At 30.8% G+C, this 15,130-nt stretch overlaps 2 protein-coding genes across 14 annotated transcripts in view; one reads left to right on the top strand and one right to left on the bottom strand.

Annotated features, from left to right (window-relative positions):
• The first annotated feature begins 2,494 nt into the window (after nt 1-2,494).
• Nucleotides 2,495-5,617, top strand: LOC130893416 (probable hydroxyacid-oxoacid transhydrogenase, mitochondrial). The gene is made up of 8 exons (XM_057799549.1): nt 2,495-2,714; nt 2,982-3,063; nt 3,116-3,324; nt 3,383-3,579; nt 4,446-4,782; nt 4,888-5,046; nt 5,122-5,395; nt 5,499-5,617. Exons 1-8 carry the CDS (start codon nt 2,662-2,664, stop codon nt 5,580-5,582), a joined length of 1,395 nt encoding a protein of 464 aa, XP_057655532.1. The 5' UTR covers nt 2,495-2,661; the 3' UTR covers nt 5,583-5,617.
• A 1,375-nt stretch (nt 5,618-6,992) lies between these two features.
• LOC130892797 (arfGAP with SH3 domain, ANK repeat and PH domain-containing protein) overlaps nt 6,993-15,130 on the bottom strand; it is a 51,894-nt gene continuing 43,756 nt past the window's right edge. For all 13 annotated transcript variants that reach the window (XM_057798769.1, XM_057799003.1, XM_057798710.1 and 10 more), the window contains one exon: nt 6,993-14,166. In XM_057798769.1, the coding sequence (XP_057654752.1) occupies nt 13,858-14,166 (309 nt within the window). In that variant the 3' untranslated portion in view covers nt 6,993-13,857. The remainder of the gene's footprint in view (nt 14,167-15,130) is intronic.

Below are 15,130 nucleotides of genomic sequence, written 5' to 3'. Positions count from 1 at the left end.
AATTAGCTAAGGCAACTTCGCAAAAACTTGAGCATCTCCTTAAAACCCAAAGGCTTCTAATCTTATAATACAAGATTCATCCATCTTTGGAGAATTGCTCAATACAGAAGAGAGCAGTTCGACTTATAGGCGATCCAGAGTTGACCAGAAACTTGAACAGCTTGGAACATAGAAGAAGATCGCTGACCTAACTCTGTTTTACCGATACTACCTCGGCAGAGGCTCTTCCCAGCTCTTCAACATAGTCCCACCTAGGTCTAGGCCGACATGGCTCATGAACACCGAGTTCTCCTACAGACTCCCCGAACGTCAATTTATCGGGGATCCTTTTTTTGCACGTACGTGGGATATTCAGGTTACAAAGGAAGCAGTGAAGGTATTCATTGCTCTGCCGGAAGATGATAGACGCATTTTTACATGCAATGAAAAATGGACTGAAAATGGAAAATCAGTGGGGTAACTTCCAGTAAATAGAGGTCGATTCGAACGGAAACTATTGTTTTATGCTTGATGGAATTATGAATGTTTAGTGTACTTCGAAATCATTCCAGATGGTGGAACTATCAATGAGGGTTTATCGGAGAAATATCTAGGCGTAGTGAACCTAAAGGGAAAGTTGCGCGGAATAAAATCGAAGATGGTATTGTGCTCCTACCAAATCCAGCATTTAGTCTGTACCTTGTTCCGTCAGATTACTATTTATTCAAATCAATGACGAAATTGCTGAACGTTGGGGTAAAACCACGGATTACGATGGAACTGAATTTCAAATATCAAGACCTTTTTATATGCATATTTAATAAACAGAATGAGTATCGCCAACATTTAAAGAAATTCCAACTTTGGTATTAACAATGCCGGATGAGGAGAGTCATCGTCTGTACTATTTGAGTTGATTTTTCATTTCTTGTGCTAATCATGAGTTAAACACAATAAATACTACCAAGCATCATTTTTAATATAAAATGTTGATATCAAATTTTAAAATTGAAACCATGGAAATGCTCAAAACGGAAGGTAAGTACTTATTTCAATTATATTATTTAAATGTTTTAGTTTGTTATTTCTTTATTCTGGTAGTTTTCCTGTTCTTCTTGCTGTGTTTTTTGTAATTACAGAGACTTTGAGCTTGTACTGTAATTTAGAGATTTTTTTAAATAGTTAAGTAATGGTAAGTTTTCTAAATCTTATGTTTAAGTGTATGCTGGATCTTTAAAATTACAATGAAGAAAGCATAAAATAGGAAATTACTTCTTAGAAATAACATCGTCGCTATTTAGCCGGAATTCCAAAAAAATGGTCCTGAAATTATCGAAAACTTTTGGCACATAACTATTGCTCGACGAATGTTCTCCGTAATAAGTGTATTCACAAAACCCCTATAGCAATCTGCTGGAGATGTGTCTCAGTCCCATGGAATATATTTTTTGGCCCACCCTGTATCGGCTTTACAAAAACCAGAATAATTTTAATAAATATCCAAAATAATCAACTTTCGTACTTTCTAATTTTTTAAACTCTTACATTAATTTGTATTATCGTGTTCTTGAAACTTTTAACAATATTATACCAAATGACGTGAAATTAGTTGAGTAATTGAGCACTTTTTATTAGTTGCTCCCTATATCAGAAATTACTTTTCTCGGTCTATAAGTGTCACTATCCTATATCAAATGATTGTCAAAAACGTGAAGAATCATATTATTTTTTTATTATAATTAAGGTCAGTGGTGATTTAATTACACATATGAATTTAAGGATGACATCATTTTCAATATTTAAAAATAATGCGATGGATTTTCAGTCAGTATACCTTTGTATATCTATTTATTTATTAAATTATGAAGTTATGCAACCATTTGACACTTTTACTTGGTGTAACAAGCGTTTTATTTCTAGAAATTGCTGTTTAAGAGAGAATACATTGATAGGTTTACTCAGATAGAATTAAATGCGGGGATAAGACCACGCTCTCAAAGATTGACACCCGGAAGTTTTCATATTCACATGACCATATTTGAAAAGTTGATCCCCATAAATTCAAAATATTTTAACCAGAATATATACGTCACTAAATAAATTTTAATAAAAAACTTTTTTACTCTACTGGTTACCGTATCTGGTTACGTGTCAAGTACCTCGTACGGTTTTTGTTCACTCATAGGTACTAAATAGTAAAACACTTCACAAAATTTATATTCATTTATTAAAATGAGCAATTAAAGTGCAAGGATACGTTGTTAATAAATACTTAAAATGGTAGTTCGCATCAACTTAAGTATACGTACCGGTATTTAAATGGGCCTTATCAAATGATTGGGCTTTTTACTGTATGCGATTCCCAACGTTAATATGGACGCTGTTAACTATAAACAAAGTTCAAATTAAATGTATGTTATGTACATGCCAGTAAAAACTCAATTCTCATCAGCTTATTCAGTTATTCAGTTTCGTTACTTTTAGCGCCATCTATTAACTATATAACCTACTGCTAATTTTAGAATGAGTTAAAAATAAATTACTACGTAATTTAATCGTTTATTGTATAAGTTTGAACAAATATTCAATTTCGACCTTTATTCGTTAACGTATAAATATGTTTTCTAATATTTATCTACTTATATTTTTAAAAAGATAACAGAGGACACTACTCTACTTAAAATGGCTGGAAGAAAAAGGGTGCTAGATTTACTTCAATATGTTGCTTCAAATTCGTAAGTAGATATTATTTATTTATTCATAAACATCATATTTTTATAAAGTAACAGTCAGAAGTGACTACACAATCAACTGTTACATAGTGTATCGAATAATATAAATTTTATACAGGGTGTTATACGAATGAAAAAAATTTTTATGTTTATGAAATTCTATACATTTATGAATAAATAATTCTACATAAGTTATTTTAACAACATATCACTAAATTACTAAAACTCTCTCATATTTTTCATTCAAAACTGATTTTTTTATATTTTTAGTTGTAAATGTCCCGCTCACTCTAATCATGGATATATTCAACTCAGTTCTAATGCAGTACCGTCTAAAGATTACGCGTTTGAAGTAAGATTGTCAAGACTACCTTAAAACCTTATCACAACTCACTTCTTTCTAGATGGCGTCGTCCACTATCAGATATGGAAAGGGTGTTACTAGAGAAGTTGGGATGGATGTTGCAAATATGGGAGCAAAAAATGTTTGCGTTGTGACAGATCCGTATCTGTCAAACTTATATCCCGTGAAAACCACTCTAGATTCTCTTACTAAAAATAATGTTCCTTTTGACATTTATAACAAAACTAGGGTAGAACCTACTGATAAAAGGTGGTCAAATTAGTTCATAGAAAACTATATATCATTAAAAACTACTGTGTATTTTCAGTATGACGGATGCTATAAATTTTGTTAGAGGAAAAAATTTTGGTGCTTTCATAGCAGTTGGGGGAGGTTCTACAATAGACACGTGTAAAGTAGCTAATCTATATTCTTGTGACTTGGAAGCTGAATTATTAGATTATGTGAATGCTCCCATTGGAAAAGGAAAGCCTATAAATAGGCAACTAAAACCACTTATAGCAAGTTAGTATAATTATAATAAAATGTACTGTAATCTACAATTTTATTTGTATTAATGTTATCAAGAGTAATATAATGTGAAACCTGTAATACTTATAATAATTTATACATATAACATAAATAATATTTGAATAGAACACTCTGTACATAATTTTTTCAATTTAACGTTTCTCGATAGCGCTAGTCATTAGCACAGTAACAATATTAACATAAATTGATTATAATTGTTAAAAACTATCGCAGTTGGCAGCATTGTGGAACTTCTTTGGTCTCCTGTGGGACAGTTGAATGTTTTATTGAGGTCAAATTATTAATATGTCGTGGAGTACTGTTTGCAGTTGGTGAGTATGTGCTTTAGGGTTATAATATCGTGACAAGTATGGCAAACAGGACAATATAAGATAACCATAAGTATGGTATGTCTAACTTTTATTGTCGTAGCTTCTCTCCCATTTCTAACGCGGGGAAAGTTGCAAAGTAGATTAATGGATGTTGTGAAGTGCTGTCATACTATTCTCACAGAGATTGTATAAATTTGATACTTAATACACTGTTTACACCAACACTCACAATAGTGATGGTGTAAACATTGTATTCAGTATGAATATCACCAACGATTCCAGAAATTCCAACTTAGTTGGATAAAGTTGAGTTTCAGGTCTTTTGCAAGTTGGATTATGATGTGTGGAGTGTGTTTTAGATGCTTCTCTTGTCACGGTTATCTGCAATTTCTTTTTCAGCGGGAAATTGAAACCAGTCGGTTAAATCAAGAGTTTAGTGGGTGAAATTGGTTTCAATTAAAAGAATATGACAAAATAGAATGAATCAAAATATTTCATTGTATTTGTTGAGACTTTTTATTTTTTTAGTTCCTACTACTGCTGGTACTGGAAGTGAGACAACAGGTGTAGCAATTTTTGATTATAAACCTCTTCAAGCAAAAACTGGTATTTCACATAGATTATTGAGGCCAACAATAGGTATAATAGATCCTTTACATACATTAACTTCACCAGAAAGAGTCACAGCTTATGCAGGATTTGATGTATTTTGCCATGCTTTAGAATCTTTCACGGCTATACCTTACAATGAAAGATCTCCTTGTCCTCAAAACCCAAAAGAAAGACCTACTTATAATGGAAGTAATCCAGTGTCTGATGTTTGGGCTAGATTCGCCTTAAAAATTATTCGAAAATTCTTTGAAAGGTATTTAAATATTAATTGCACACCATGTTAATGACATTATTATGAAAGAAAACACTATTAGAAGCTGAAAATGCGTTCTAGAATTTATATGAATACTATTTCTAGGGCAGTGTATCAACAAGATGATTTAGAAGCAAAGTCTCAAATGATTTTAGCTTCTACAATGGCTGGTGTAGGTTTTGGGAATGCAGGAGTGCATTTACCTCACGGTTTGTCTTACCCAATATCAGGAAATGTTAAAAAATTCATACCTAAGGATTACGAGTAAGACTAAATTGTATATACATATATTTAATAGTCATCAAAGCTGATATTTCGTTTTAATCTGTCGATTTTTAGTAACAATCATGCAATAATTCCCCATGGATTATCCGTAGTGATTACTGCTCCTGCAGTCTTTGAATTTACATCTTCTGCTTGTCCAGAAAAACACCTGGAAGCTGCAGAAATACTTGGTACTGACATTAGAAATGCGAAAAAACAAGATGCCGGAGCAATATTGTCGGATACCGTGAAAAAATATATGCAAACCATGAAAATTGAGAACGGTTTACATGAATTAGGATTTATTAAAGAGGATATACCACAATTAGTAAAAGGTGTTATTCCACAGGTATAACCAATATATGTTTTCGTTTCTGCTCTTTATTTCCTAATTTTATTGTGAAAAATATTATTGAATTGAGAGGGTGATAATAATATAATTATTTTTTTAGAAACGAATAATCAATATGGCACCAAAAGAACACACAGAAGAAGATTTAACAAACTTACTTGAAAAATCTATGAGTGTATATTAAACAAAATAAGAAAAAATGTTGATATGTAATAAAAATTTATTCAGAATTTTTATTAAGCCCGATCCAGACTCTCCACGAGTGCGAGAGTGTGAACACTGCACTCATGTCTTCTTGCCTCGCCTCCCTGTCGTTCTACTTAGTACGTTTTCCAGTTGAAGTTGAGTTGAAATATAATAAAAATCTGAAAAAAAAAAAGATTTAAATATATCCGTTTCCGTTATAAACGTTATTTGAGTCACGTTTATTTTGTAGTAGACATAGCAAGTAACTCAAAAAATCGAGAGTGTAGATTGCTAGTACTTCTACGGTCTCTATTTGCCAAAAAATCATGCCAAAGCATCTATACAGCGCTTCACGAGAATCATAAGTACATGTTTTTAACTGCCCGCTTTATTTGCAATCTCTAAAAATTATTACAATTAGCAAATTCTGTGACAATACAATAGAAATTGACATTATCGAAAGAAATGCATTGATTAATTTCTCTTACAGCTATAATTAATAACTAGTTTAGGTTTGGCTATTGGGAACACAGTAACACTCGTTAAAACCAACTAAATCGGTCGTATGGAATATGTTTTTTTGGAGTCTACGCTGAACTGTTGCAGGTTAGATACCAATCTGTTTGGGTGGAGGCTTAACTTATTTTTAGAGCTTATGGATAAGTTTTTTATTTCCACCTTAACCGTTGGCACATGGAGGCCACGAGTTATGACAAAGTTGGTGAAGATTATCTGAACTGATTTCAATTTTTTTTCTTTAATGCGCAATTTCTTCAGCCATTTTTTTGTCTTATTGAGATGGAGCTGTAATGTATTTGATGCAATTATAGGATCTATATGTTATGCTAGTATGGCGGTGTCATTTGCAGATAAGTACACAATACAGATCTATAGTGTTAATATAATAATTTTTTATGTCACTATATAACGATGAACAATGCAAATACTAGTTTATGGTGGGGAGTTATCTCTAATGAAGTCATTCCTTGGAGTTACTTTAAAGACCTTCAGGAATGGTCGTTCAAGGGGGTGCGTCTTTTTTTTCCCTGTCAGTTGTAAATTCATTTGAAATTCACATTTTGGCACCTCAATTCCATACGACGATAAACAAAGAATTGAGAATTTGTAGAGGATCGAAAATGTTGAAAACATCGACGGTAGGATTCCAAAAAATTATACAGGAAGATTTCAGTCCATGTTTACCGTGTTTATCCACTGAATTCATTGAAAACATAGTCACCTATAATGGAAATTGTATTTTCACGTCAGTAAAATGTAGTTTGTTATTCAAAATGATTAAAAACGAAGTAATTTCCTTACTATAATTAGAAATAGAATTTCTATTAAAAAATTGAATGTTTTTTAAAAAGAAATGGATAGGAAAAGTTTTGATGTAAATAAAACTCGATTTTGAAAAATCAAATTTACTGAGTATTCAATAAACTGTTTTAATACTTCACAATATCTACAGTAAACTGGCTATAATTACAGAAAATTTACGTACATCAAAAGCCATATTTTTCCAGTAGCATGTTTGTGCACTGATACTAGTGATAATACTGCAAAATGAAAATTTAAATTTTTAAATGATTTCAAAAAAAATAATTCAAAAATGGTCAAAATCAGCTGATGCTCATTTAAAAATAACGGACGTGAGGTAAACAAATGCTTTTGCCGTAAGTTGGATTTATAAAGAGTTTGTACTTGAAAGGTGCATTCTTCTAAGCACACCAATCATGACCACGATCTTTCCCGTCCCACTTAGTCCAGAGCGTTATAGTAGAAAACCCAAGTGGAATGAATTACGAGGTGTTTTGACTCTTGACGAATAACAAAACAGAAAAAAATAAAACGAAAGATTGAAATTATGTTATAATTTGTAAGTTATTGAATTTTTTAATGGAGTGCTTAACAGATTTAAAGTAAAATCAAAATAACTTTTGCGGCGACAGTAAAATATTTGGTGGTGCGTCACAAGAATAGTTCAAAAGAACGCATCAAATAATGAAATATATTCTCATTTTTGCAATCTGCGTTGCTAAGTTTTGAAAACTCCTTCAACGCTCACTTCGACCCACCTCTTGACAAGGGTCGTCATGACGTCATGAGTAAAGTTCTAGTCGCGACCACAACGATCATGTGGAATGCCCAAGAGTATTTCAGGCGCTATGAACGCTTAGTGGAATGCATCTGAAGAAGCGGGATATTTCCCCCGAAAATGTGGCTTAGTTGTTTTTTTTTCGACTAAAACCCTTTTTTATTTAATGAAAAGGGGTTAACGACACCTGAAGGTTTAAGGTTGCTCTGGTACTTTTCGTAGTCATCACTTTGTAACCTTAAAAGTACCCACTTGAATGTAACAATGGAAATCAATCTTCAGAAAAACCAAATGTTCTAAATTTTATGAATTACTTGACTGAAAAAATACTCGGCAGTTCTATCTCTATCACTGAAATAGTATCTATGGAGTCCTCTTAACACCATGAAACAAAAAAAAAACAACTCTCACTACGAGAAAAACTAAAGGGGTACATACTACGAAGTCGATTGTTCACCCCACGAGCCAATTTGACATAAATCAGCTATTTTCTTAGATTGCCTAATTATTGCAAATAAAATCAGGTGAATAATAATAACATTTATTTGACTCTTGTTAATACAACAACTGTCTACTATATTTCTGCAAAGGAAGGTGGAAATTATTTGGATTAACACGTTCGCGCCATCGATTTTTGACGTTTTTTTTTGTTAATTGAGCATTTATTCATTTAGACTTTGATTTGTTTGATATGAAACATCTTTTCTATTTTTCCCCCAAGTAGAAATTATTTCAAAGTCGGTGAAGGATAGGCTCAGATAACTAGGCCACTTAGAGCGTATGCCTGAGGAGCGGGGGGTGCGCAAAGCGTACCGGCCGAAGCCCGAGAACCGGCAACTGCGCAAACGATGGCTGTAGATGTCGAAGAAGATCTTCGGGAGCTAGTTGTGTTGGGATGGAGACGCCGAACGTTTGACCGTAATGACTGGAGAAATGTGATGGACGAGGCTCTTTGAGGGCCGCAGTGCCAGTAGTAGTAGTAGTGCCTATCATAGCTAGAAAACTCAGGGACCTGCAGGACCTTAAAAACCTTACCATTTTTTACAACAGTTTATGTCATGAAGATTGATCGAAAAAACATTAAAATTGTCATTATGTTTATATATCTTATGTGTCTATATGTCTTATGTAGAAATATATTTGTAATTTTAATTCCAAAAAGTCGTATATGCATAAAAATACACAAATCTGTTTATTAGGTTAGGTTATTAAAGCTATTAATGATATTACTTGACAAATAAAAGCTCCAGTCTCGTTTCTGAGGAAATAAAATGAAAAAGTAACAAGTTATTAAGAAATATACATTTGGGACAGAATTTTACATAAGTTGAAACAGTTGGTGATGATCATATTGAACATACTCAAAACATTCACTGGTTCTTTGAGTCTTCTGTAAGTTTCTATCCGGCTCGAATGTCCAAACAATATAATATATTATAAATATAAGTAATACATCATCCAATTTTGTAGTAGTTAATCCAAATAATTTTACAGTGAAAAATGCAAAAATCGAAGCTTTGGTACGTTATATTATTTTTTTTTCAAATTATAATTAGTGCGAACAAATTTTTTCATATATATATATATATATATATATATATATATATAAAATAAATAGGTTTAAAAATAGATGAATTCAATAAATTAATATATAAGTCTTGAAAATTGGTAATGGGAACAGCCGATTATTAAAAGTTGACTTTTGAAAACGCAGATTTAAATCATCCGTGGCTGTTCTTAAACGCTGTGCATAAAATCGACAGCCGATTATAATGTTAATAATTGCAATGAACTTAAAACTAGAATAAATAAAGTGGAAATTCAGTGAATAAAAAAATAACAATAAAAGTACTTTTAAAATCAGGTCATAAGTGTAGGAACGGTATGTTAGTAACAGCTAAAAATATATATTTTCAATAAGAGAATTATTAACAAAAATATCCACAAAATATTACAAATAATAAACTTACATTATAGAAGTAAAGGTACATCAGAAGTTTTTTGAAAACTAACAGCGGATCACAACAGATCTATTTATCAAACTCTAGGATCAAAAGTCCCTAGATACACACCATCTATTAACGAAATATCTGAATGGTTCAATAATGCTAAAATATCTAAATACCACTTGTGAGGTTGCGCCCCATAAATGCTTCTAGATCCATTTCCCTCCTTTCTGTCGATAATTTTTGAAACTAAAAAATAGGATGAAACCTATTGAAAAATTTATGTGAAAAATTAAGGAAACCGTTTTTCTTTTGTAATTTTTATCTTTTACAAAAAACATTTTTTTTTCACGAAATTTTGTGAAAAGTTACCTTTTTATGTCCCATATACACTGTAATTTACTCAGTATTTTTTCACGTTATTTGACATACTATCGAAAAAGCACCTTAATTTTCGAACGAAAATTCTCCCGTCAAATTTCAGCTTTTTTTAAAAAGTCGGCGAGATTTTTGATAGTTGAAATCTCTACTTCCCGATAGTGTAAAAACATACCACCACCATGGTAAATTTTCTCAGAAAAGGCAAAAAATTAGACGAAAAAAAAATTTTGTTGCTAAATTTTTCCACTCTAATTACACGTAGAACGTGAGATTCCATGTTATATTGATAAACATAAGTAATTGGGGGGTCTAAAGTTTTAATAAATACCTAAAAATTGTACATAAATATTGAACAAAATTTTCTGCTGTGAATTTTTTTTCGTTAGATATTTTATTGGCTATATATGTACAGGTTCTTTTTTTACATGAAAACGGAGCTACTTTAGGAATATGCCTCATAATATTTCTGTAAACCCTCTGTATGTTGAACATCTCTGAGGAAGGTCTTATAAAGACGACCAATGTGAATTCCTTTTAACAACGTTGAACAAAAACAGTTAGATAGATACATAGGCAACACTGTAAAGTGAAACCTTATAATTTTACAGATAAACAACAAACTGGTTGGAATCTAGAATGAAATATTTGTGTCAAGGATGATAGAGGTATTTTTTGGGAATGTGTGTTTATCCCCATTAATGGTATGTATCTAGGGAGTTTTTCTACTAAGGTGGTGTTGGAAAATAATATTCTCACTATTTATAACATATGGAAAAACAATATTAACAATCAACTATAAAACTTCAAACTTGAAAGCGATAAGTGAAACTAATCTATAGATTTTTATATATATCTTTTTGACAAAATTAAATCTAAAAGCTCGGAGGAATTAGAAAATACTGGAAAATTTTCCCAAAACTAAAAAGAAACAGCTAAAAACATGCGATTACTGTGGAATTAATATTAAAACACATCAGGAGTTTATCTATAAACTTCCTTGCCCAACTAGCCTGGTTATAATATGAATCACAATGAACTAATACCATTAATTGGAACTCATATTTATATATGTATATATAAATATATGTATATATAAATATATGTATATATATATATATATATATATATATATATATATATATATATATATATATATTCCATTTTATTGAGCCTTTATGTGATCTGATTCTTCTTCTTATCACATGTTAAACAAAATGCGATAAAAAGTAACAAAATTTTTAAAACGTCAACAGATGGGTCTCGTTACTTTTTAGCCCTCAATATTCAAACTACTGATTGAAATTTTTTTTATTAAAGTAAAGTAGAGTTGAAATTGAGTTGAACACAGTACATACTACTACAACACTCATAGTTACACCATCTATTCATTAACGTATCCCAAATTCATTAATAATGTTTCTAACTATCTACTTTTTACTATGAAGCTTTACATAAGTTCAAATCCGGCTCGAAGGACCAGATATTGTAACTTTGAGAATATAAGTGTAGTAGTAATAGTAAATAATGTGTTCAGAATGTAAAGAAGAACATAATGATATAAAGTTCCATAAAAGTGGAAAAATAATCATTGGAGTACAAATATTTAGAAGCAGCCAGGTGGACTCTCAAATAAAGTTATTCAGACCCTTGATAAATAACATATTGATCGTAGTATTTTACTACTTATGCTACAAGCAGTCTCAATTACACTGCCTGCTCCTCCAAGACCTTCTATAAGTTCAAATTCGGCTCGAAGGACTAGATATTGTAATTATGAGAAAATTAGTGTAATCATGATAGTAAATAATTGGTTCACAATATAAAGAAGAACATAACGAGAGAGATTTTAATGAAAGTGGAAATAAAATGATTGGAGGGCAAATATTTGGAAACAGGTTACTCAGATAAAGATATCCAGGCCATTGATAAAATATAAATTTCAAATTAATTAAGATTAAGATAACTACAAACAAAAAATGTTAATAAATGATAAATTTTTAATAAAAAAATCAACTCATTAAAACAGCATTCCTTGATTAAGAACAGCCAAAAATGCATTAATCAGCCTTTTATATATATATATTTGAACCAAAATAGGGATGTCATTAGAAAAATATTTCACATATTTCATTTTCAAAAATAGCTATCAGGTTAAAGAAACAGTATTTACACTGGATTTTTTTATATATCAATAGATTTCTTTGGTTTCTATAACATTTAACACACTTTTAGGAAAAATAATTTCTACACAACTATACAATTACACAAACATGCTGTTACATAAAAACAGTTCAATTTGGGAAAAAATAGTGAAGGGATCAAAGTTGTCTCAATAATTTAGAAAAAATAATATATACAAAATATAAAACAATAACTAGGTAAAATATTAAATTATGGCAGACCAAATTTAAACTAAATAAACTATACTCACATGGTGGTTTACGAAAGTAACTCAAGCAAATATCCATGTTCCATTTAAAAAAAAATCGCGATAATTAATTTTCATCCTCTCCCTGTATAATATGAAATGTATGGCGCATGGTAATCAATGTGAAGGTTATGAGAGGTACATAAAAAACAAAACGTGTACACTGAAAATTTTTTTTTTCAATTTTACATGTTTTGGTTTCCTACCTCCACCTTGTACATAATAATAAAGAAATATACAAATATTTACAAATAAAATTAAATAAAGTATACAATATTATTTCTTGGTATCATTTGGTAAATGGATTTAGGCATTTCATATTTTAAAAATGCTTTACATTCAGTAAATCCATACATGGAGAATATTATCTTTTATAATATATTTTTAATAAATTTATTGAAGACACTCTAGCTTCAACCCGGAACTGGTGAGGTGGGGGGTTTCCCAAACCTCACCAAATAAAAAGACACCTGCAACTTTCTGAATAACAGTTCCTTGTTGGTATTCTAGCGGTAATAATGATTTTTTTGGTTTGGTGAACTCCACCTCAATGATTTTTTTATCGACTTTGTTTTTTTGTTTGGACTATAGCTTCGACATCTTCGGCTCGTTAAATAAAGACAGATGACCTCGTTTTTAAAAATGGCACGTAAATAAAAGCGGCGCCAATAGTGGCATTGTTATAGATGATACACAATGTGAGCATGAGACTAATTCTGCAATAGAGCTTTTGTTAGATACTGTTTTTAATGTATATTTTTCAATGTTGAAAAATGAATCCTTATTATCGCATAGTTTTTATTTTTAATGGTAATTTTGAATATATTCAATAAATTTAATGAATAAAATCATCAAAAAAAAACAGATGCCAGATACGTCTTTCTTATTTTTTAAAGAATAAGAGCCATTTATATTCGGGGTTTGCCAAGTTCTACCTCACCATTTGACGTAATAAAAAAATCACCTCACCAGTTACGGGTTAAATCAAAGTTGGTAAAGATGAAAAAATATGTAGTAGAACATTTATTTTCACTAACCTGGTGGCACACAGAAAGTAAAAATCAAATCAATCAGTAGACGTATTTATAACAAATAAAACCATTTTTAAAAAAATTCTATTACATTTTTTGTATGATCGAAAAACGTTAAGACTTACAATAAATAAACAATACTTGGTTAAATTTGTGAATGGTGTTCTGTGTCTTCGCTTATCGCAATCAAATGCCACATTTGTCAAAGTTTCCCCTATTCTAAACAATCAACTTTCTTTGTTAAACTAAACATTCTTCAACATTTTAGGGAAAATACTTTCCAAAAACGACAAACATATTTATTTTTTTTTAATATTCCTCTCGCTTTAGAGCTTTTGCATGAAAAATATATTAAATACTTTTTTTTTAATATCGATTATATAGATTTATTAGTCTGGCAGCATATGGACAAAACTAATGGGAAACATCCCCGTTCTGTCTGGCTCGTTCTCCACCATTCCTTCCATCCAATTGTCATCATCTGTGTGTTCGTTGATGACTATGATGATTTCTCCTTCTTGGAAAGAAAGTTCGTCGTCGTTATCGGCTGCGCAGTCGTATAGGGCCTTACATCTACGCAATCCACTATTACCATTTGATGCATACGATAGTCTACCGCTTGGTATAGATCGGGGGGAGCACAACGAACTCGTGGATATTGGACTAGACGATATTCTATGTGGAGGTGAATCGGAAGCCTAAAAAATGTTGATATTAAATTTTGTAATAATATTTTACTAAAAAAAACAGGATGAAGATGATCTGGCAAACTTCCAATGTTGTGTTAAGGCAGTTTTTTCATTTTTATCAAATTCGGATATATATATTCGGATACACACAAAGCTCCATGAGAGTTAATACAAAATGGTGCGGGAACAAACTACTAAAAGTTCAAAAATATACATTGTTTTATATTTCCATCATAGCTTGGATCAAATTTCTTTAATTACATGAGCATATTTTAAAAATTTTATCCTAACAATATAATAAAAAGCTTTAAATATGCACAAGTAATGACCTGAAGATTAAATTATAGGTAATGACGTTGAACGCGGAAAATATGAAAAAGATTTGGAGCTCAATAGTAGAGAAAAATAGTATAAAAATTTTCTATGGAATATGCACCAAAAATTACAGAAATTCAAAAGGTTGAAAAAAGAATTGGAAAGGGAAGCAAAGCAGCAGGAGATTTAGAGAGTTAAATTCCAAAATATTATGGTACTTTTATTTATTAACTGACGTATTTACTTTGCATCATAAGTTCATTGTTTATTTTATACCTTATGTAGTCACCCCTTACTGAAATGTTTAAACTACCTACAAAATTTTAATTTTAATAATAAAAGTTGTATATAAACTAACCAAAACTATTTTTTTTTTCAAACCATGCAAGTACCCTATTGTAACTATGGAGATAAGGTGTCTATAGCTCATTAAAATTACCGTTCACACAGTTTTTTTTATATGTGGACTTATACCACTTTCAAAAAAACCATCTAATTAAAAAACAAACGTTAGAAAAGCGAGACGACTGGATGCTGATTCAGTTATATAAAAAGTTGTTTAATTATAGGGTAGTAACCACTATTTCATGAAGTGAAGTGTAAATAATTGAATAAAAACGTTTCTTAAATAATTTGAAATTAAAAAAATTTGATCCTT

Source organism: Diorhabda carinulata, chromosome 1, assembly GCF_026250575.1.
Source record: "Diorhabda carinulata isolate Delta chromosome 1, icDioCari1.1, whole genome shotgun sequence".
Taxonomy (NCBI): Eukaryota; Metazoa; Arthropoda; class Insecta; order Coleoptera; family Chrysomelidae; genus Diorhabda; species Diorhabda carinulata.
This window is presented reverse-complemented; position numbering and strand designations above follow the sequence as displayed.